The sequence below is a fragment of the Papaver somniferum genome, chromosome 11 (genome assembly GCF_003573695.1).
Source record: "Papaver somniferum cultivar HN1 chromosome 11, ASM357369v1, whole genome shotgun sequence".
Lineage (NCBI taxonomy): Eukaryota > Viridiplantae > Streptophyta > Magnoliopsida > Ranunculales > Papaveraceae > Papaver > Papaver somniferum.
In genome coordinates, this window is record NC_039368.1 from 96,848,103 (window position 1) to 96,873,252 (window position 25,150).

At 35.9% G+C, this 25,150-nt stretch overlaps 1 protein-coding gene and 1 long non-coding RNA gene across 20 annotated transcripts; both read right to left on the reverse strand.

Annotated features, from left to right (window-relative positions):
- Nucleotides 1-393: 393 nt before the first annotated feature.
- Nucleotides 394-5,213, reverse strand: LOC113323271. Of its 19 annotated transcripts, none has more exons than XR_003347506.1 (12): nucleotides 5,056-5,213; nucleotides 4,728-4,951; nucleotides 4,529-4,611; nucleotides 4,346-4,439; nucleotides 3,738-3,815; nucleotides 2,938-3,612; nucleotides 2,621-2,666; nucleotides 2,295-2,528; nucleotides 1,850-1,946; nucleotides 1,414-1,619; nucleotides 778-1,209; nucleotides 394-469 (listed from the first exon to the last, which is right to left on the reverse strand). It is a non-coding gene; the product is annotated as an uncharacterized LOC113323271 (long non-coding RNA). The 19 variants fall into 19 exon arrangements; XR_003347508.1 differs by having other exon boundaries at nucleotides 395-472; XR_003347512.1 differs by lacking the exon at nucleotides 394-469 and having other exon boundaries at nucleotides 538-1,209; nucleotides 2,938-2,998; nucleotides 3,543-3,612.
- Nucleotides 5,214-10,478: 5,265 nt separating this feature from the next.
- LOC113324805 lies at nucleotides 10,479-11,036 on the reverse strand. Its single transcript, XM_026573096.1, has one exon. The coding sequence runs from the start codon at nucleotides 11,034-11,036 to the stop codon at nucleotides 10,479-10,481; it is 558 nt and encodes a 185-aa protein (XP_026428881.1).
- Between the last annotated feature and the right edge of the window lie 14,114 nt (nucleotides 11,037-25,150).

Here is a 25,150-nt window from a genome sequence, read left to right on the forward strand (position 1 = left end):
AGGGGGTAAGTACCCTCAATTATATGTTTAGGTGTTGTTGTATTTGTGTTTCTATGTGATGTTTCGTGTCGGTGGTTGGCTCACCTTTGAATATTTTTGCAATGACCTAAGGGTCGAATATCTTGTGTGTGCAATGTAGTTTTGGATGTGTATACTACTGCTTGCTTATGGGAAAAAGAAGAAAATCGTGATCATATAATTGTGTATGTGTGTGTAGCTCTTAACAGTCACATAATTGTGTATGTGTGTGGAGTTCTTAGCAGTTAGGTATGCAGATTATGGTACTTTAGGTACGAGAATGAGGACCAGCATCACCTTAGATGGTGAATTATGCATACGATATTCGATTTCATAGGTATCGTTATATGTGGAGTGATTATTGTGTATGTGTGAAGTTGAATTAGAACCGGAATCAATCGTGTTTGAATTCTAGGAAAGAAGTCCAATATCCAAAAATAGCTCCATGATCCTGCTATCACATTTATAACAATTGGATAGAAATTAAAAAATTCGAAAGAATGGTAAGGTGCTAAAATGCCTCAGAAATTCAAAATCACGAAGACTATATGAAGTTCCTCATTCAATTCACCAAAATTACTTTCCACGGCCAAATCACACCTCACTTTATGTGGGATTCAATACAGATACCAAGTAAACCAACAAATTATCATCAACTCTAGTAGCTTATGAACCAGCTATTTAACAATTTGTGAGATCTAAATCAATGAACAATACCTAATAATATTAAAGACCCGCAACTTGCAGAAAGTTTGTTACCTGAAGTTACAAAAAAGAGGAAGATCTGAATATTTACAGGGATGGTGAAACGACGATGAAGTCTGATCCTCATAATGCTCCTGATCAGAATCTTTATATGCATATCAGTAAATAGATAGAGGTGGTGCCCAGTAGCGTTCTTTCCGTTTGGATGGGGACCAAGGATCTGTATAGGGCAAAACTTCGCCATTGCTGAAGCTAAGATGGCATTCTAGCCGCTTTGGATATTCCCCTTACAGAATCTCTGGTATGAAGTCTTGTACATCTTCACCCCATAGTTCAGGATGATGATGAATAGTAAGTGTTGGTAGTATAATCTCGACCCCAGCAGGAAGGTTGAGATCTCTAATCTGCACTTTTTTTGTATGTACACCCATGTTGTTGGATCACAGGTGGATGTAACCTGTGAACTTCATATAGGATCATGGTTACCTGCAGTTAGAGTTTGTCAGAAAACATAGTATCTGGCATTTAAACATATATGACGTTTCTTTCCAGTTTTGACGCTTTTTCTGAGCACTGGAATGTTTAAATTTCTTTAGATCGGCTATCAGATGAATTACTCACATAAAGATTAGATACTGTAGTTCTTAGCCTTGTTTTAGTTATAAATCCAGAATGAATTGGGACACTTACAGTCTTTAGATCGGCAAGACTTTCAAACTGAAGTGGGTTTTTCCCACAGATTCTTATGACCTCTTCTCTGGCCTTTTCTTGCCAATCTTGATGCATGCTCAAGACTATAATGTTCCATGTAACACAATCTGAGGTTGTATCTTGGCCAGCGAAACAGAAAAACTTGCATTCTTCTATCACCTCTTTCGTAGTCATACAGACGTTACCTGTTGAATTTTTGGCATTAGCTTGAAGATAATCAGGGTTGTTAAATTCCAATAACATTTAATAATCATGCTTACAAAGGCGAACTTTATAATTCTAAGCTCTATCCAAGGTGTAAACATAAAATACGACATACAATCACATGACAATTGGAAGGAAATGTACCCAGTTCTCTCTATAAGTTATTAATGCTCCAAAAGTCTTTTGGCAGAACATAGGTATTATATAGTACCTTTCATGTGCGATTTGAATTATCAACGCTAGACTGCTCCATACAATTCCAACTCACTGGCAGCCCTAAGCCATGCATTATCTGAGATGCTAGCGTTCTGTTGAAAACCAAGCCGTCACATTTTAGAAGCTAAAACAGTGCTTTGAAAGAGATTCTTTTTGATTGAAAAACCATCAAACTATGTAATACTGGAACTCTAGTGCATTCACAATCACACCCCACAATGGAGTTTCCAAAATTACATAGTTTCATGGCTCCTATTCTCCGAAACAACTCCAACAAAACTCCCCATAGCAGTGAGTATCATCATCATTCTATTTTTTCATGGACTGCTTTTCCCAAAGTGACGAATAGAAAGCCAAGCAAAGGGGAATTTCAAGATGTCAAAAAGAATGAACAATAAAAGAAAAAAAAAAGTATAAGCTAACATCCTTTAGGCATTTACCAATGGCAATACATGACTGTATCTCATCGGGTTCTGACTTCTGACAATAAGCATAAGATTGCAGGCATGGACTTCACTGATCCGACGACAATGAGCTAAGTGACATTTGGATTGACATGGGTCATCACCTCATGATCTAGGATGATTTTGTTTCAACACATTATTCCTCAGGAAAATGGTTGCCTTTCTTTTCTTAAAATTAATCTTTGCTAGAGCTTTCGTTCTTCTTAAGAACTGAAAGTGTAGACATATAACCAATTAAAATCCAATTTCAACGATGCTCACTACAGGCAAAAAAGAAACAGTAGAGGGGCAGTAAACCGTACTTGTCGTAGCCAAAGTCGGGGCAAGTAAACCAATGAATGCGAGCACCTGCCAAGAAAAACAAAAACCAAAAAATCACATCCGATATCCGGTAGAAGGTAAATGCAATCGAATATCCATCAGAATCAATTTACGCAAAACTCATCACATCAGCAACTCTCGGCAATCCACAGTTGAGAAAAATCTGTTATGGGATCATCCATAATAAACGCAGCCAATGTCATGAACTTTGGCTAGACTTATTCGAGATAACCATCCGAACATAAAACAATTTAGTATCAATTTTCGGAATTAAGCAGGATTTGACAAACCTTCATACCCAATATTAAGGAGAGACAAACAGCCTTGAATGAAGCACATAAGTTGACCAATACAACACTCTTCTATCCAGATACAACGTCACCACCATATACAAAACCAACAAACAACTCAACTGTGTATCAAAATCCGACAAAGCTATGCAAGGGTATAAATTGGCTTCATTGATTGGTTACCTAAAACCAATATAAATAACGGTGTATCACAGTTGATTTGGGTTATTGATACATTGAACAAAATAAAAAATCACCAACACCTGCATGATAAACCTCGAGTGCCATAGTTTCGAGAGAGACGGGCATCAACCAAAAAATTAAGAATACAAAGCAATCAACACAAAATCATGAAGAAAATCGAGAACGAAGAACACGAGAAAGAAATCGAGCGAAATTTATAACCGAAAAGCTCATCTAATATTTGCTCTGCCTAAACCTAGGACGTCTCTTTGAATTGGTTTCAGCGCAACGATCATTCAAACATGGGAATTGTTAATGTCTGAGATAAAGGAGTTATAAACCCTAATATTTGCTAAACAAAAAACCGGAATTCTGGGTCTTGAATTCTCAGAGAAAGAAATTTATAAACGAACTCATAAAAAAGAATTACCTCGAGCAAAAACAGAATCAACGGCCCCGAATTACTCCCGCGGATCCGAAGAAAATCAAAAATTTACACCCTGAAGAAAATCAAAAAGTGATTTAAAATCAAACCAAAAGACTGAACGTGCAGATTTGTTATCACCAAAGAGCAGACACAGTGAACTCTAAATGAACTGAAATTTCAAACATTCATTATATATACCTTGATTATGAAGGGATTTGTTATCACCAAAGAGCAGACATAGTGACGCCCTAAATCCGATTGGCCAATTACCGACACCTATTGAAAGCAAGCCAACATTATAAATCTTCTAATTGTACAATTGATATCTGTATGTGCAGATGTCCTACCCAAATTATGCTACATATTCTTGCCAATTTATCGATTAGATCCTAAGAACAATCACTATATATTACTGCTAATTTAAAGTTGGCAGATTGTAATCACATATATTGAGTTGCCGGGATAATTCAAGTTAACTGATAATAATTGTCTCATATCACACAATGCTCGGCAATCACTAACTTAGATACGAAGTTATAACAGAGTTCCGAACCATAACACTCAGCAACATCTACACATTTCCAGGAGTTATGAGGCTTTGAAGGTCCCAAATTCATAAGCACATATATGCAAGCTCTGAAATGAGAGAAAATGGTGTTCATTGTACTGAACACTTAGCTAAAGAAATACAGTATCAAATTAGAAGATAGCCAATTAGCACTTCTGAATCACAAATTTACAATCTGAAAAGACATGAACTTGAAATCCAAAACCTTAAACTAACAAAGCACGCAAATTATATTCACCACAAACATAGACCTCAAGCCCACGATTGTCAGTTCTCAATTCCGGCACTCCTTCCAATTAGGCCTCTTTGTAACTTCCACATTTGTCAAGCTTCTATGAATCAACATGAATAAGGGGATTAGATGACATACATGTAATCAAAGCATACTCTAATCATATATAAAATAAGAATCGTTGTTTACCTAAATTAAAGCACAAAGGATCTATGATAATTTGGGAAGAAGAAAAATCGTCCACCTTCGTTGTAGCTCTACCAGAGTATGAGCTTCAATGTATCAACAACAACATCAATTTTAAAGATCATTAGTAAACATATTTGGGTGAATTTGGACAAGATGCCTCATAATATTTAAAAGAAGTGGATAGTTTGGTCGAGTATACCAGAGGTTCTGGATTATCTTTTCATGCAGCATGCACTCCTGGCCATTAGGTTTGGTCATTGACTGGGCATTCACAGGGCAGGTCAATAAACCAATAACCTCTGTAGAGACCAATGATTCTTTTCCAACGATCATCTGTATATCATCTGTTTTGTTGGTGGAGACTGGAGATGATTGAGGTAGTCTTGGTAGTGGCAACTGCATCAAATTTAAACTTTTGCTGGACTACATTGAAAACCTCCAAATTACCATCAAATATATCAAACCCTAGGTTTTAATTTCTAAAATCATGACAGAAATAAATTATTTATGCAAAAATCTCTTCTTACCTACAAATCCTTCAAGTACTACTGAATCCGAATCAACAAAAAGATGCAGATGTTGCAATCACTTGTTCAAGATGATGTAAAGAACCAAAGAAGAGTTGAGTACGCAGAAGAAGGGATCTCAGAAAAATCAGTTTTATGAGAGGTAAAAAAAGACGATTTCAGACCTCCAAACCCGGAATTTCTCGCAGTTTCCTAGCCGTAAAAAGAATTCCCCATGACCTATCCTATCATTCCTGGCCGTCCAAGCAATAAGTCCATCCGGACGATAATGACCGCCAGATCAGGATTCCCGTTAAATCCTGTCCGTTTAATGATTCTCAGATCTCAGAGTCAAAGCACACCTTTTTTCATAATCTAAGTGCACATATATTCAAATACTTTTAAGATACTACACCATAGTCAATTTAGTCACGTAGACCTTACCGATAATGCTGATATTAAAAAAAAAATTGTAATATTGTCTCATTAAACACCTAAAATACATCTGCATATACATATAAAAATTATTTCATGAAATAAATATGTCGACAGTAAAAAATAATATAATATTGTTTTTACCTATAAAAAAAGATTGGATTAAAGATTGTTACAATAATATTGCAGACGAAAAAATTTAACCCTTACAAAAGAGTAAATCAATAATCCCAAACAAGAAAATAATTAAAAGCACTATGTAAATACATATTCATACCTATTGTAGTTGCATGAGTACATATAATACGCTCAACCAAAAGAAGAAAACAGTAATATATGTTGATTAAAAAACAACAGGAAACAACCATAAAGTTTAACGTAAAACGTAGAGCATGACATTACCTTTTAATCGTATATGACTTCTGTTAGTAATTTAAAACGAACCACATCTATGTCATTAAATTGCGCTCGATTTCCCATATTTTTTTCTTGAGTTTAATTTATATACTATAAGAACTTCTTTGCATAGTTTTATTTTTTCTCAATCCCAAATTTTATCCATGTTAACATTGTATTTTTGTTGTAGATGTTCTTTGAACGTTAACATCCTACGATTTTTTTTCTTTACTTTTTGTTCATCTATGTAATAATATTTCCCAAATTATTTTATTTGCTCTTTAGATCCATGATTTGGAAAAAAGAATCCTATTATCATGCTCTATATATATTTGTATTGTTACTTATTCTTTCAGGAATGAATCACTTCTCTATCTCTTTATTTTAGTATTTCTTCTTCAAAACAATATCTGAAAAACATAAGTTGCCTATTTTTCTAATGCTGCAAAGATGTCTCTATCTTTTGCACTCGGCCCTGTATTAGATTCTGAATCGTCTCTGAAATTTTTCCCCAGTAAATATTGTCACGCGATAACATATGAGTTGTAAAAAATTATTCTTGCATTTTTTATTTCTTCAGTGTCATCCAATTCTAAAAATTCGCTAAACATGATGTCATTCCAGTATTTTTCTAGTTTTTGATAAGGTCTAAACTTTGTTAGCTCATGTTTTTGTCTTTTCTTTTCGTCGTACATATATATATATATATATATATATATATGATCTTATTGTAATGATCTTTAATCAATATTGTTTTACATTCACAAAACTCAATCGGATAATACTGTGAAAACGTGGTATCGTATAAATACGATTCTCCATTATACTGTTTCTACTCATATTTGTCGTCGGAATCCATAGGTTTGTTATTAAGGAGAAAAAGGTGCTGCGTGTAGGCTTTCTTTTGTTGTGTCGTACCTAACATTGGTTGTTTGATAATTGATCTATTCTTCATTTATTGAATTATTTTGATCAGAAGTTTTAACTATCTTGTTGCAAAGAGATGTGTTTTTCTTTCTACTATTCACCAAAATCATATCTATTAGTCTCAAACTTCGGCTGTTAAAATACGAAAAAATTATTATTTTCGGGGTTTATGTAGAAATAAAACTTGTTATATATAACGGCTTGTGATTCGTATGCTTGAGTATATGCCATGGTTCCTACTCTTTTCTATGCACATAATACCGTAGACAGAGATGTAACAACTAAATCTTTAGACAACATGTTAAAATATCATAACTATAACGCAAAAGAATGATCTCAAACTTTGTTTATTGTTGTGAGTATTTCCTCCTGACATATTCAAATGTTACAGATTTTGTTATTCTTATTAAGCATAACCTTGATATTGAATGTCATAATAAAAATAAATAAATAAAATACGGTTTCAGGATTTTTAAGAAATACAAAGAAAAAGAGAAGTGAACCTTGGGAGTTTGTGCTTTAACTTTCAAAAATATCTTTGATAGATGTCTTGTGTATGCGACCTTGTGTCCATTTATAGGTTTTAAATAAACCTGTTTAAGGAAATCAGTATTTCGATATAGTTCAAACTGGAGTAAGTTCCCGATTGAGGAAATCGGTTTTCTAAGATAACTTAAACTGCTGAATCTAATTTGTTGTTCTTTATTATTCAGATTCCAAAGATAGCACAACTAAGTTAGACTTGCTTTTTGTTATAACTGACTTTGGAAATTGTACAGTTTCACAAAACTGTGTAGATTATTTAACACGTTTTTGTATCTTTTAACAACTAATTATTTTGTGGGAAGAAAGAGACTTGTTATAACGTGTTTTTTTCTTTGTTACGTGATGCACTGTGAATGTTGCCAAGTCATTTGAGTACCTTGACGATTGGCAAGAGGAGTCTCTAAATCACGTACTGTTATGACAATTGGTTTAGGGAGAAAATAAATTTTTCTTTGCCAAATCATCTTCAGGAACATTAGTAGATATGTACATCAATTAAATTATCTTTTAAATTGAAGAACTTATGGATAGACAATGTAAGTTGCCTCAGGTCAAAACTGAATAAAAAGTAAACATGAGTGTCAATATGTTATGCTAAATCATAATAATAATCAACAATAGGACTTATGGGTAGAAAATGTTAGTTGTCTCCAGATTGTCCATTCCATTTTCCAGAAGCACTGTCATTCTATTTTCTGCAGTGCACCTCGATAAAGCAACATATAGTTGTTCGTGGATGAACACATGAGTTCGTAAATCGATCCCAACGTACTTTACAGACTGACCTTGTGATTTGTTAATTGTCATTGCATATGCTAGTTGGACAGGAAACTGGCGTCTTGTCATATTTATATTCAGTTCTGTAATCGATGGTTGGAACATTATTCTTGGCAGTAATACATCGTTCCCTGTTTTGTGTCCGGTTAGAATTTTTTCTTGAAGTACATGTTTACCACATTTAGTAACCAATAACCTTGTACCATTACAAAGACCTTCTGACGGGACGAGATTTCTTATTAGAATAACTGAAAACCAACTTTAAGTTATAGCTTGAATAAAGGCATTCCAGGTGGACTCAAGTTCTGCAAAAATTCGCTACTGTAATTTGGTATAATGTCGCTTTCATCGGCATTCAGTTTGTCTGCAGCTAAATATGTGTATGCATCACCATCCAAAATATCCAATGCTTCTTTGTTTATCTCGTTGACATCGTCATTACGTGCTGATAGAATGATTCTTTCATTTATATGCTCAGAAGATACCTGATCCTCTGTCCCCAAACAACGGTATAGTTTGGATATGAGTTCTTTCCCATCTTTGCATCTATGCACCGAAGGAGGGAGTTGAATCTTTTCTTCTGGATTTTTCCCAGCCTATCACGTAAGTAAATTATCCATTTTAATGTGTAAGGTTATTATTGTTCTCAAAAATATAAATATCACAGTATCAACGAATATTATTACCTCCTGTAATGTTTCAGCGAACGCAATATTTTCAGGATCTTTGAGATCAAGACGCATATTCTTTGCAAGTGTCAGAACAGTTATATTACTCCAGAGCATAGATTTTCTGAGACACATACCTAAGACGTCTGCACGGCTTTCATTCGATATAACTGGCAACGTTTGCCTAAAATCTCCTCCCATAACAACCGTAATACCTCCAAAAGGTAATAATTTGTTTTCACGTACATCTTGAAGTAATTTATTAACCGACTCCACACAATATCTATGTTGCATTGATACTTCATCCCATATAATCTGTTTTACTTCTTTAAGGAGTTTAGCTTCAAACTTTTTTTAGGAATTGAACATACTCTGTCTTCGTTTATTTCTATCGGAATCTTAACTGTTTAGTGTGTAGTGCTACCCCCTACTAAAAGAAACGAAGCAATACCTGATGATGCAACAGTGAGCACTACATCTCCCTTGAATCGATAAATTGCATCTATTGTATTATATAAAAATGTTTTCCTTGTTCCTACACTGCCGTTCAGGAAAAAGGTACGACAATCTCTTTGTTGCACAGACTCTATTATTTTGTTGTACGCTGACAATTGTTCCAGATTCAAGCTTGTAATATTTCTTCTAAGTTACGGTTCTTTTATTGCAGATTGAAGTTGTCTATGCTCGAATATTAATCTGTTTCCAATTATCTTACCCAATTTTCTTTTGGTTTCGACATTGTAGGAAAATGTTTTAGCTTGTTGTCGGATACGCGCAGTAGTTTTTCCAACAGGTATAATCCATAATCTTCGTCTGTTGGATTCTGAATGTTAAACATTGTTCTCAGTCTATGAGGAAGATCATCGCATATTTTCAAACCAAACTTTTCTCATAATTTTTTTGGTTCAGTTGGATTACAATCTGTTAAAATTATTTTGAATAGTTTTCTGAGTTGGGTACCTGTTTGGATAACTACGACTTCTTTAAGACACTCCATGGATTCTCTGTCATTTTCTAGTAGTCCAAGTACAATGTATGCTCTTTTGAATGTAGGCAGCAAATCACCGTCCACTGTCTTTAGAAGTTCAAAAGAATTTGCACCTGCAACAACAGTCAACAGTAATCTTCGGCAATATAGTTCTCCAACATTAGGAGAAACAAAAACATTCTAGCGATTTCAAAACCATGTTTCCTAATGTTCCACTTTCTTGTAGTTTTATCCCAGACAAAGTGTTGCGGAAACTCTTGGTACGCATATCAAGGTGATGTAGAATTTTTAGCATAGTACTCAAAATAAGCTATCAATGTCGTCTTATAATTCTCAGCTTTCTCCGTAATCCCTTCTATTTGACCCTGTTGATTCATAAATAATTTTTTGCTTGCCTGGAAAATGGATCGCCAATCTCACTACGCTCGATTCTTCTTGATGCATGAAATAACCGAATAAACGGTGTGCAGCTTCAGGTGGTCCAATATACCTTGCATCTATATACATTTGAACCTCATACAATAACTGTTGTGTTATCATATCCTTTATATATGTATTTGTTTATGTATTTCACTGCCCTTACTCCAGCACATATCTCGACGTTTATATGACAGTTAAACATTCTCGATAAGTGTGGATTGTAGGGTACACCATCAGTATTGTATGCTTTACGTCTGCCACGAACAATAACTTATCTTCCATCATTACTACGTCGGTATACTGGATACCCGCCACCGTCTAAAGGGGACCCCTGGATTCCCATCACCGCATGGACCGTGCACCATACACTTCCTTATTGTATTAAATAGGAGTGGATCTTTCTTTTCATCTGGAAATTCGGCCGAAACAAATTTATTTACTTGATCAACTGTACGTATTTTGTCTGATTTCACCAAGAATATTAGTAAATGCATATGTGGTAATCCATGTTTCTGAAATTCAATGGTGTGCACATGACCAACAACTTTTCCAAACACATTATTATTGGCTATCTCATTCATGAGATCATTCCTTTTTAACTCAAAAACTCGTGCCAATAAATCAGGACGATGGCATGCATATTGGTGTTGTAGAAGCTCGCCTTGGATTTCTGGCCAATTCGGATTGGCAGTCATAGTGAGAAAAACATAAGCATGATAGTTAAAGTGTGTATTTGCCATTGAATCTTGATAGATTTCATATATGTTTCTTGGACTCCAAATATATGAGGATGGTAAAATGCATGGTGTACCTCCTTCTTTAAGTGTTAATCCAGCATCTTTCATTTTTATTATTGAAGCATATTGATCTGCACGTCGCTTTATCTGTTTAAATCTCATAAAATTTAAACGACTTTGTTCAGTCGAAGCCCATGCATCTACTAAGAATTTTTGGAATAATTTTCCTCCTCTCAGAATTGTTGAATATTCTGAGTGGCGCTGGAAAAGATAGTAACTGTAGAACTACATCTGAGATATATTTTTTTTGGTAAAATCTTTTCCTTCCCATTGTGAAAGTTCGATGCTCCAACCTATCTCACCGTAAGGGAATAATAAAACATAGTGCAAAGGTTGTAAAGGTAGATATGAAGGATGAAATTCATTCATTAATTCTTGTAAATCATTTTCCTTCTTTTAGATACAGAAGAATATCGCAGGGTGATTTTATACCGCTGGGCTTTTCAGGTACGATAACGGATAATTCTTCCACAGTTGGCAGATTATATCGCCTCTTATCCGAGTTATCATCAAAAATATAGGGATACGTGCACATGGACTGAGATGACACGTCATTATCTCATAAGATATCGTGTATTTGACGGAATTTTGTAATGAAAATGTTGTGCTACGGTAGTGTATCTTGGATAATTTTAAGAACTTCTCTACTTAGATTTGGATTTATTTTTTCCCGTATAACCAATGCATGAGATGGATCATATATGTATAGTTGCGAGTAAATTGCATCCTCTCCTTCTTTAGGTGTCAAAGATCCACTATTATGTCGTAATTCATCACATATTGAAAAACATGGAGGTCCTCCTCCTTTTGATACCCTTGTGTCGTATTTTAATCCAAATCTTGTAAATGCATTAGCAACATTTAAACTTCTAATATTTTCCTTAAACGTCTTTGATTGATCATTATCCCCTTCAAATAATTCTCTCAATGAATCAGAAGGTGTACGTAGTGTTGGCAGATTAACTTTTTCTTTGTAACAACATTTACCAAATTTGGGGTTCTTAAAAGATGATTCAGATAATTTCTCGTCAATCCAATGCAGAGCACCACAAAATGGGCAGGGAACGTCCATCTTTCCGAGATAGTTTCTTTCGGTCTCATTAAAATTAACAACGGATATATTTCCAACAACTTTAAGTACATTTTCGTCTTCGTCTTCGTCATCAACATCATTATCCGAAGAATATTCACAATCAGTATACTCATCAGAAGATATATCTGGAGCAGGAATAGACCTGTTTGAAAATAAATTACAGCACACATCGTTAAGACAATACTCAAGTTGAATTTGTATACATTGGTACCTTTAAATTTTAGTATATTACATCTTATTTTCATCTGAAGTGGATGGTGTACGTAGTAAACCTATCCGCATATTACTTCCCATAGCTACTGTATTCATCTGCAGTAAATGCAAAAAATATATCTAGCAACCTATAATGGTGATTCATAATTGAGTGGTTAATTTCAGTGGCCCATGTAGCATCATCTCATATTTACCTGATTTGCATATGCATCTTCAAAGACATTACGATCTTGTGGCTCTTTTGTCCTTATTTTTTTATGCCGGGAATTCTGCAATTATAAAGACACCAAGTGGAATAATTTGGAAAATGTTCTAATTGATGATCAAAGGGATTGATTCCCATATTCAAATGACATAATAATAATAACAGCTGTATTACGTGACATGATTGACTTTTACCCTTTCTTAATATTTGTACCTATCATGACTTTCATTCGATATACTTTTTCAGATGTTATTGCTAACATGAACTTACTATATTTCGTTGTTTCCTTTCTAGATTTTCTACGGTTCTAATCTCATATTTTCTACCGGTCGGGACACGAAGGAGGAAATCATATTCAATGAACATGTGTAAGTTTCCTCACCTGTAATTTTATTGGCTCCCCCTTTATTTTTTGTAATTATTGTTGAATTTGTAATTTTTGTTGAGTTTCCATTGACTGCCGATGTATTTTTTCTTGTTTCTCTCTTTCACGACGTTTTTTTCGTGCTAAGGATGCTGCCTGTTGTAAATTCTAAATAAAAATTTACTTAATATCTTAATATTCTAAATCAATGTTGTCAATGTTAGTGTAGATATGAATGAAGTTTACTCTTGATGGCTCCTTTTCTGCTTGTCCTAAGGATGCTCCCCGTGGCTTAGAAAAATGTTGATTCAGTTCTCTGCTGCGACGTTGTTGCTGTGGAAGTGACACCCGTGCCTGTCTATTCAAGTAAGTGCTTTTGTCAAACATTTGTAGGTGATTATGTTATTAAACGTTTGAATTTACATTAAATCTATATTAAACCCGATGATAAAGTAGTACTTTAGCTCTGTCTGGGCTATTGAAGAAGACTTATTGGGAGAACACCTTCTTCTGAAGGTTCTTTTTGTGCCTGTTATAAATTTGGAATGAAAATTAGCTGGCATTCTTAAAAATCAATATCTGCGTCTTTTTGGCTATTTTCTTAGTTAATACCTTTTCATGTTTTTCTTTTTGATGGCGTCTTTTTTGTGCCAAGGATCTTGCCTGTTGAGGAAAAAAACTCGACGTGAATGTATTTATTATTAGTTGAATATAAGCAAGTAAAAAAGCAAGCGAATTCATTAACTAGATGAAACAGACATCGGTGCGGTGATCATATTCTTAATTCACAACCAAACCTGTCAAATTAAAAATGTTCCAATCAGTTTACTACTTGACCTTCATAATGATATTGCATACCTTTCTCGTTGTTATGGCAGTATTTTTGCTTGGTTATCAGGGATAAGAGCTAGGTTTCTTAGCAGTGTGATAGATTGTTCTTGAGTTAATTAGAATCACCGTAGCCACATAAAATTTGTTCGAATTAAAATCGATCTCGACTTATCAGCGTTAGAAACAATACGCCATTAAGTTTCCTAGTCTTGGTAGTGTGAGTGCATTTTTGTTATTAGTTGAGTATGAAAAGATTATTGATGGATGATATTCTAGCTGCTTTGTCAATTCTGTGTTGCAACGTGATGGAGACCTAAAATAAAAGAGAAGTTAATAACCCAATTTTGATTCAACATTTTTTATTTTTATTTTCAATTTGCACAACCGAATAATTACCTCATATTTTCCTCTGGTATAATATAACTCGTTGTCGTTATTGAGAATTGAAAATAAGTTGATTGATTGATGATTCCTTCAACTTAGGTTGATGCCTTTTATAAGGATTCAAAAGATTGGGAAGGAATTGGACAAAGAAACTAAAGCGAGCAAATATATAAAGTTTAAGTGAGCTATTTTTTAAGTTAAACTTAGGAATTAAATTCACATAAGAAATCACCTAAGTTTGGAATCTGATTCATAAACAAACAATTTCGGTAATAAAGGTTGGTCCGTGTCATCAAAGCCGTCTGCATTGGTCATGAGTAAATTGGTCGGAACCATGTTCAGAAAACTTCAACATCATCTAACGTTAACTTTGGTCGGGCCAAGTCACGATCTTTGCCTAGTCTGGAGCTCAACATTTTCCAAGAGTGGAGTTAGCCAAATGCAGTCACATTCTAATCAGGAATCCGTCTTACTGTTTGATACTTGTTAACTTCGTAAATTTGAAATTCGTCTTCATGTTTATTAATTGCGGAAAATGGGTCATTTGTCCAAATATTTTTAAAATATGGTTCAAATGGACGAGTAAAAATTAGTATGGGTGAAATGGACACTAAAAAAATAGCAAGGATGAAGTTGGATTCATCCTGACTTAAACTTAAAAAATAGGAAGGATGAAACTGGATGCATCCTGATGTAAATTAAAAATAAGAAAAAGTATTTGAAAATAGGTAGGATGAAACTGTTTACATTCTGGATATTTTTACATTTTTGTCCATTTAAACAGTATCAAAATCTAAATGTCCTTTTCACCCAGGAATTGTTGATTTTGGTCTTTTTAACCAATTTTGTGTATTAATTGTTAACCTAGGGAATGTATAGTCGAGTAAGAGTGGAGTTATCCTCAAATTAAGAATCGGTTGCAATTGAATTCCAATTAGGAAAGCATCTTCGGTTATACTCAAATTAAAAACATGTTTAGGTTAAAAAAGAGCGAGAAACTGGATTAAGGTCAGACAGCCAGCCATGATTACATATTAGTCATGGTTGGTTAGTAGGACGAGACATGATGTCAATCGATTTTTTCATGGTTTATTAATTTCAGTTGCACTTTGCCAAAATTAAACACCCTTCTTCCTTAGAGCAACTGCAGTGGTGCGACCATAATCAAAGAGTAAAAACAATTTTTTTTTAAAAGGAATGGGTTTAGTCCATGGTTCGACGTTATGGTATAGGAGAAAATATGGTGGAGCGGATGTATAGTGGTTCGTCTAATATGGGTCGTAATTATAAAATGCGTTCAGGATGGACGTAAGTTTAATTAACGCCTGATATCGGGCGCAGTTTAAATTTCCGTTCCGTATAGAGCGGAATATACAGAACCGCCTAATGTACAGACGCAATCAGAAAGTACGTCGGATGGGGCGTTATTAGGAACTATGCCGGATGAGGCGTTATTTGGAACTACGACGTATGGGGCGTTATTTGGACCATCGCCTGATGAGGCGCAAATTATAACTACGCCCGAGTGATAGTGAGACGGAACTTGGAATTGCGCCCCACCACAGGTTAATTTAGTACATGTTAATGCAAGATCCAACAAATAAACACTAGATGCAAGTTGTTTGTGCCACAAAGTGTGGGCTCTGCAAAGTAGATCGAAGTCGAACACACGTATCTCACGTGATGCATGCAAGAAGCCACGTAAACCTTACCTTATCCCCAATACTCACCTAGATTTAAACTACGCCTGGTGAGACGTAGATTTAAACTACGTCCAGAATGACTGGCGTAAATATCAGTTGCGCTCGTTGATTGGACGAAGTTTTAAATCACCCCTGGTGAGACGGGACTTTAAACTACGCCTGGACGAGGCACAACTTAAAAGTTCGTCTATTAACCAGACGCAAATTAAAATAACGTCCCGTCAGGCGTACTTTAAAATAACGCTTCATAATGACGCAACTTGTATTTGCGCCTCACTCCCAAACGACATTTGAAACTCTGCTCCACTCCAAACGCAAGTAATAATTGCGTCTAACGATTGGCGTAGTTTTAAATTACGCTCGACCAAAACCAAACTAAATACCAAATATGGTTTTATTTTTGGTTTTGGTCTAGTTTTTGATCTTTACTACGTTCGATAGTGGTTGATTTCCGGACCAAATATTTGGTTTTGGTCGTCGACCGTGGTTGCTCTTAGAAGGCTTAACCACTGCTAAATTCTTTAGGAAAGTATTTGTCAATAGCTCTTTCTTTTGGAAAGTATTTATCATTAAGCTCTAATTAGGAATAAGTTGCAACATTTGCTAATTACTCCATTTCTTTGCTTGTTTTAAACGGGTAAATTTATGCTTGTGGAGGGTCATGCTTTTATCCATTGGAATGGGAGGTAACTTTTGGCAATGTAAGATAACTTTTTGGTGCTTATTCATGAGTAATGTTTTTCATCGTTTCCTAAAGAGAAAATTCTATACACATAATTGGCAAACTTGCACAATCATTTCCCCCTTCTTCGACAGTGTTTTTGTAATCAAGGTTAACATAACAGTTGACCTCTGAACCATCTTCCATCGTCCAACTCAGATTGATTTATTGATGAATGCCCACATCCAAACAGTGAAAACTCCGGGCCCACGCACAACAAACTTCTCGATCTTTTGGAACAATTTTTTTGTTTGTTTTGTTTTCTTGTTTTCGGCATTGTGGTCTTTGGATTGAGGAAAAAAATGTAACAACCAATTAGGTGTACCCAACATTGAAATCTTGGTAAGATCATATTTTCGGAAATGTGGTAATTATATAATTGCCCCTTAAATTGATGGGATTCACAAATACCCTTATCATACAATAATTATACCCTTCTCAATTTATCAGTCCATTTGGGTCCATCAACGCTTTTATGTGTTACCTTATTTACCCTTTTTCTATTCACCTTTGGATTGAATCGTTTCAGTTTCATTTTTAATTTTAATTTTGCAAATTTTATTTATCTTGCCTTATCTTTCAACCATTTCCAATACCTCTGCAATTACCACCACCAGCTCCGTCGCCGTCACAATCATATCCTCCACGATTAGCAGTAGCAGCAGATCTATCACTCGGTTGGTGTTCGATTTCAACTTATTTCAACATTTTATTTACTGTTCTTCATCTTCCTAAGTTAATGAATGATTCTCTAGATTCAGAGGTCGACATATTTGATTTTTTACATTCGATTTGATAGTTTTATCACTATTGTTGTAATTGACTTCCTCTGGTTTCAACTTAATTGTTTATATTTCTAGGTTAAAAGATTTAGTTTCCAGATTCAGATCGATAGATTTGATCTTTTTTGTTTTCGAGTTGAAGATGAAATGAGATCTTTCCATGTTCGATTCATTGAATCTAGATACCGATGCAGTGTGTATTATTTTAGAGTTGAAGTTCTTTGAATTATTGAAGCTCAAAAAGCAATGATGATGGCGGTGATTCTGGTGGCGGCGGTGATGGAGAAGCTATGTATTTGAGTCTATTTTCTATTTTTGTTTTGAAATTTGGGGTTACATTAGAAACTTTTTTATTTATAGTGATTCCAATTGAGATTAACTATGCTGGTGTTTATAAAGATTAATTATATATTCCATTTCTTTGTATTAGTTTCTGGTGGTGGTGGTGGTGGTAGTGGTTGAATTGATAAATATGGGGTTAGGGTTTGAGCTACTGGTGGCGGTGATGTAGTAATTAACTAGTTGTGATTGCTTTGAACATGGTTATTAGTTTAGCACAAGTGTTTTCAATTTGTGTCTAACATTATTACGGTGTTTTTTATACTTCATTCAAATATGCATTTAGGTAATTTCATTTCCAATTTCAATTTTGACTCTGGTCGTGAGTTGTTGTTGATGCTTGTTAAGTTTCAAAATCCTAATTGAATTTATTTATTCTCAATAATTGATCCTATTTAGATTTTTGAATGCAGATTGATGCAGGAAGAAATTGGGATGCTTGCGAACGATGCAGGTGAAATAACGAGGTATATGAGGACTAATTTTGATTAGTAAGTTGTAAACTACCATACATGGTGTTGAAATTTCGGTGTCTGTTGAATGCTTAGGTGAAAATCTAGTAGACATAATATACACCATCAATGGGAAACTCAACTATTAGAGATCAATTTTAAAGAAGCAAGTATTGCAATGACTAGTATACAGAGGTTCTTAATTACTAACACATAGGTACGGTTCTTAATTACTAAGAAGCTAATATATAGATACGATTCTTAATTACTATAATGACTATGACTAAGAAAGTACTGTAATGATTGATTAAGAAGTTAATATATATGTATAGTTCTTAATTATTAATGTACAAATATTATAAAGAGGTTGGTAGTTTGTAAATTGAAAGAGACTAGAAGTGTTAATTAGTTTATAAAAGTATTGTATTATATAATAATAAATTATTAAAGATAGCAGCTAAGTAATCTAGACTCCAATTAAATGATTAAGGGTTTTAATATATACATGCTCAAAATTTTATAATGTAAACAAGAACATTAATTTATTGAGCTTCCAGATGTTTGTTTCCTGAGCTTCCAGATGCTTGTTTCCAGCACTGGGTAGTGGATGTTGCAGTGGTGGTGGGGGTAATTGTGGGAGACAGTATGGACTTGTATTGAAAGTGCCAAACATTTTTGTAAGACTCTTATACATCTTATAAAACAGGAGAAGTCTTATAATATATTATTTTAACATTTGCTAATTAATTGCTACATTTATATAGTTTGAGATAATTATTCAAATAATATGTATTTTTGAATGCATATCCGGATGTTATTGTGATGCAGCATGTAACTGCTAAGGCATAGCCTTGATCAAGCAAGCAGAAGATGCCGTAAGGAACAAAAAGGTTGGTTCTTCATACTCTGAACTATAAATTGATAACTCCAACTGATTTAGGTTCGTTAAATTTGTTTCATTCCATTGTTCATACAATGTGTTACTTCATTTCGTTGACAATATGTCTTGTCCAGCATAATCGTACTCATGGTGCATCGGTTCAGTAATTTCATTTTTCCTCGAATAACATGAAATTGAATTGATCCTGTGGTGCAACGGTAGCACAACTGACTTTTTCAGTAGATGCGTATTCGATTCACGTCGGGTTCACTAATTTTAGTACATTAATTTTTGCGATCAACTTTGGTTGTTGATACTAAATTTTGGGATAAACTTTGGTTGTTGATACCATAAATAGTTTGAACATTTCTGAATTTTTAATTTTGGGATCAACTTCGGTTGTTGACACCATATTATTTATTTAGTTATTTTATTTTATGATTTTTTCTTGGAGGATCAACTTCGGTTATTGGCACCATATTAATTTTTTTTTTCATTTTCTGATTATTTTTTTAGGATCAATTTCGGTTGTTGACACCAGATTTTGGATCAACTTCGGTTGTTGACGCCATATTGTTTTCTTATGAGTTTTTTTTATTTTTGTTTTTGGGATTAACTTCGGTTGTTGACACCAGATTTTGGGATCAACTTCAGTTGTTGGCGCCATATTATTTTTTACCTTTTTATAATTCTTTGATTTTTGTTTTAGGGATCAACTTCGGTTGTTGACACCGGATTTTTAGGATCACATTCGGTTGTTGACGCCATTTCACCTTTTTATGATTTTTGATTTTTGTTTTGAGGATCAACTTCGGTTGTTGACACCCAATTATGGGATCAACTTTTGTTGTTGACATATAAATATTTTTTTTTTTCTGATTTTTGTTTTTGGGATCAACTTTGGTTGTTGACACCACTGGCGGCGGTGGTGGTGGTGGACTAGAGGTGGTGGCGTACGGTGGTGCACTGGTGGCGGTGGGGTGGTAGTGGACTGGTGGTGTGGGTGGCGGGTGGTGGTGGAACTGGTGGAACTGGTGGCAACTGGTGGCGGATTAGTGGTGGTGGTGGGTGGCGGGTGGTGGTGGACTGGTGGTCGGCGGTGATGGGTGGTGGTGGACTGGTGGCCGGTGGTGGTGGACTGGTGGTGGGAGGTGGCGGCGGTGGAAAACTGGTGGTGGACTGGCGATGGTGGTGGTGGTGATGTGGCGATGATGTTCCGATGGTGGAGTAATAGTCGGGGTGGCGGTTGGTAGGAGGTGGTGGAATGGTAGTTCAGCGTTGGTGGCGGTGGTGGATATTTTGTGGTGCTAGTGGTAGCGGTGGTGGAGTGATAAAAACAATTTTTTGTTGTATTTTGAAATTAAGAAATATATTGTATGAATGAGGATATTAAGGTAATCTATTTTTTAATGTATAAGGTTTTTAAATGATAGGAGTATATTTATTGTTGTATAAGGGTACATTTGTTGTGTCTTAAAAGTCAGGGTATTTAATTAATATACCCTGATATGATATCTATAAGAGCTAGTCTCCAGGCTTTATGATATACGTTGGGGATCCATCTCAAAAATAGCACGCCAACTCCAAAATGGTGATGGATTCTGATAGGATCAAATCCTGTCATGGAAGCATAAGCTGCTGTCATATGTCTGGGAACACTTTTTATTACGCGTCAAAGTTTCTATAGGTTTAAATTTCAGTCTTCTAGATTAACTATAATTCCTTGTAAGGTTTTTCTAACCGAGTTTTTTAATCCACAGGGAGTTCAATAGTTTTAGGAGTCTGTTTAAGAGTTTTATTAGGATTGGTTTGTCTCTGGGTCTATAAAAAGAGATGTCAGGTCCTGTGTTGCAGCATCGAAAATTTATAATATCTTTTTATTACTTGTTTTCTTTATTGTCTGCAACAGCAAACGCTTCTGCTGTCCGTGATAAGAATTCCATTCTTATCATTGGTATCAAAGCGGTTTCCCTCCTTGTATGACCCTAAAACGATCACAAAAAAAGAAAACTATTCATGGAGCAGTTGACAGCTCAAGTTACTGCGATGTCTACAACAAGTCTTCGATTGAAGGAACAATTAGAGAAGTTATTGGAGAAAGACTCGGCTTCAAGCAGTGGAGGTCGTAATTCTCCTAGGAATGATGCGAAGGTGATTTTCCACGATTTGAAGTTGTGGATCCTGAAGGTTGGTTATATTGTGCTGAATTGTACTTTCAATTATGAAATACCTGCTGTAAAACAGGTGCAATTGGCGGGTATTAATCTTGATGGGAAGGCGTTACAGTAGTACAAGTCGATGAAAAAAATGTCACCTAACCCTAACTGGGAAGGCTTCTCTCCATCTTCTTTGAAGCGATTTGGGCGCACCAAATATGAAGATCCAGCTACAGATTTAGCCAAGATCAATCAAGTTAATTTTAGTTCAATTGGACACTATTAGGAGGAATTTGAACGACTGTCAAACCAGGTAAGTGACGTTCCAGATTTTTTTTGGTAAGTTGTTATGTTGGTGGTTAAAACCCGATGTCCGTATCGAAAAGCAAGCGTTAAGCTCAGAATCCTTAGTTAAGACTGTAGGGCTAGCTCGTCTGCAAGATGAAAAAGTTAATTTGAGACGACAAGGTTCAAGACTTGTAGTGCGACCTAATCCAAATCCTACAACCACACACCAACAGTGAAAACTAATTTTCCTCCAATTAAAAAGGCTTACCACAGAAGAGGCGGAGGAGAGACGGAAGAAACAGTTATGTTATAACTGCGATGAAAGATGGTTTCGAGGTCATCGATGTAAGTCAAAGACGTTATTCCTGATTGAAGGTGAAGAGGACGTCGGTGAAGAAGACGAGAGTAACACATGGGATACCTAAGAAAAACTCACACCAGAAATCTCCCTGCACGCCCTAGAAGGCTCAACGACGCCGCAAACCATGCGAATTGTGGGCCAAGTTAAGAAACTAACGGTTACAATTTTTGTGGATTCAGGAAGTACTCATAATTTTCTCGATCCTGCTATCCCAAAACAGTTGGGCATTGAGATGGTTAAGGATGAAGGTTTTGAAGTTATGATTGCTAACGGGTCTCGGATTCCATGTCTGGGGCAGTGCCAAAACGTAGAATTTCTTCTTCAAAATACACCTTTTGTGAGTGACTTCCATGTGTTGGAGTTAGGTGGATGTGACATGGTCTTAGGAGCGCAGTGGCTCCAAACTTTAGGACCAATTCGATGGGATTTTAAAAACTTAACGATGGAGTTCGAGGTTGGCGACAAAAATATACGACTGATAGGTCATCAAAAGAAGGAGAAACAGCTAGCTTCAATGCACACAATGGAGAAGTTAATCAAACAGGGGGCTCCAGCTTTAGTTTGTTGTGTTCAAAACTTGGAAACGAGTCAGACAGCGTCCAAGTTACCAAAGGCGATTACACAATTAATTGCTAGATACACTCCCGTATTTGCAACGCTCACGAAGTTGCCACCGATGCGAACTCATGACCATAAGATACCGTTGTTATCAGAAGTTCCACCAGTCAATGTCCGACCATACCATTATGCGCATTGACAAAAGGCGGAAATCGAACGACTAGTCCAGGAGCTTTTGGATGCAGGTCTAATTAGACCAAGCACAAGTCCCTTCTCATCACCAGTCCTTTTGGTCAAGAAGAAGGATGGAACGTGGCGGATATGCATCGACCACCGACCGCTCAACCAAGTAACCGTGCTCAACCAAGTAACCGTTAAAGATAAGTTTCTTGTCCTTGTCATTGATGAGCTGCTTGATGAATTGCGTGGGTGTAGATATATTTAAAAATTAGACCTGCGTTCCGGGTATCACCAAATTCGTATGTATGACGAAGACATATTCAAAACTGCCTTTCGCACTCACGACGGGCATCATGAATTTTTGGTAATGCCGTTCGGCTAAACTAATGCACCGTCAACATTTCAACACCTAATGAATGAGATCTTTCGACCCCATTTACGAAAGTTTATTTTGGTGTTTTTCGATGATATTATGATTTACAGTCGAACGTTGGAGGAGCATTTGAAGCATCCAGAAACTGCATTCCAGATTTTGTTAAAGAATCAACTTGTAGTGAAACTTGGTAAATGTTCATTCGGAAAGGAGAACACTGAATATCGGGGGCATATCATCACATCTAAAGGGATTGCAGCAGATCCTTCCAAGATTGAGAGTATGTTTAATTGGCCGACGCCAAAAACATTAAAGGGTCTTCGTGGATTTTTGGGGCTGACTGGGTATTACCGAAAATTTGTTAATAATTATGGAAGTATATCATATCCCCTTACACAGATGTTAAAGAAAAACAATTTCAGCGTAAGTTGTCCATGCATTCGAGGCCTTAAAGAAAGCTATGACGACACCAGTGTTAGCACTTCCTAATTTGGATCAGAATTTTGTTATCGAGACAGATGCCAGTGGACATGGAATTGGGGCAGTATTAATGCAAAATCAAAAACCAATTGCGTACACAAGCAAAGTCCTTGCACCCTGACATCTTGGCTTATCAACGTATGAAAAGAAACTGCTCGCAGTGGTACATGTCGTAACTAAATGGAGACCGTATTTACTTGGTAGGAATTTTACTATTTATACGGATCAACAAAGTCTAAAATATTTTTTAGAAGCTAAAGCGACTACTCCATTACAACAAAAGTGGTCGGCAAAATTGTTGGTCTACGATTATGAAATTAAGTATAGAAGGGGAGAACAAAATAGTGCGGCTGATGTTTTGTCACGGCTGCATGATAGTCTAGAGAGTTATGCCATTACGTATGCTAGTTGCACTTGGATGAATGAACAGAAGAAAGAATCGAGAGCTGATCCATGGGTGCAGGAACAAATGACAAAGCTACATCAGTCAAATTTCAGTGCCAAGAACTACTCAGTGGAAGATGGGTTACTTAAATACCACCAACAGTGGGTTTTAAACCCTAAATCTCATTGGAAAGAGTTGATACTGCAGGAATTTCATTCGTCGCCTGCGGCTGGGCATTCCAGGTACTTGAAAACCGTAAAGATATTCTCAAAATTATTTTCTGGAAGGGAATGAGACAAGATGTTACAGATTATATATCACACTGCGTCAAAAGAATAAATACGAGATGTTGTCGCCGTCTGGATTAATGCAACCGTTACCTATCCCTGAGACTATTTGGTAGAAATATCCATGAATTTTATTGATGGACTACCAAACTCACATGGTAAGACCGTTATCTTTGTTGTTGCGGATCGCCTAACCAAATATGTACATTTCATGGCGTTAAAACATCCGTACACAGCAGCGTCAGTGGCAAGGGTTTTTGTAAAGTCTGTTGTGAAGCTGCATGGATTTCCACAATCGATTGTGTCATATCGAGACATTGTGTTCACTAGTAAGTTTTGGAAGGAACTGTTTCGACTTCAAGGTACCGAACTGAGAATGAGCTCTTTATTAAATCTCCCAAATTGTGCACATAATTTTACGTGTACAGGCGTACCGACCATATGTACACGTTGTTGTAACTTAGAATTAGTCTATAACTCTCTGTTGTAAAGTCCTATTCCACATGACATTATGTTTAGTCTTTCGTATTCTCAGCTATACCTATTCTTTAGCTCTTGTTGTTACGCACTTTTAGCTTTGCATCTTGTAAACCATATAAATACTGATTAATGAAATCAATCTCAACAGTTGTGTGAGAAACATAAAATTCATATTCATTTATGGTATACCAGAGCTAGGTTAAAAAAAAATTCCCTGCAACTCAATCTTCATGGCCATTGATGGTGATCAGTCAGATCCTATAATGGAACCTCACAACATCAACAACTCCGATAAGGATACTACATTATCTCACAGCAGTCCTTATCACGTCCATCCAGGGGATAATCCCACATCTGTGATATTTACCCCTCTTCTAACCAGCGATAATTACTGCACCTGGGGTAGGGGAATGATGAAAGCACTCAGTGCAAAAGGAAAAACCGGCTATATTGATGGCACAGTGAAGAAGCCAACCTGTTCGGTCGACCTTCCACCCTGAACGCGTTGCGATGATCTCGTTAGGAGTTGGATCTCCAACTCTGTTGATCCTGAAATCAGAGGAAGCTCAATGAACTTCCCATCTACAAGAGAACAGTGGCTGGAAATCAAGTCCTGTTTCTCTCATCACAATGCATCCAAGATGTAT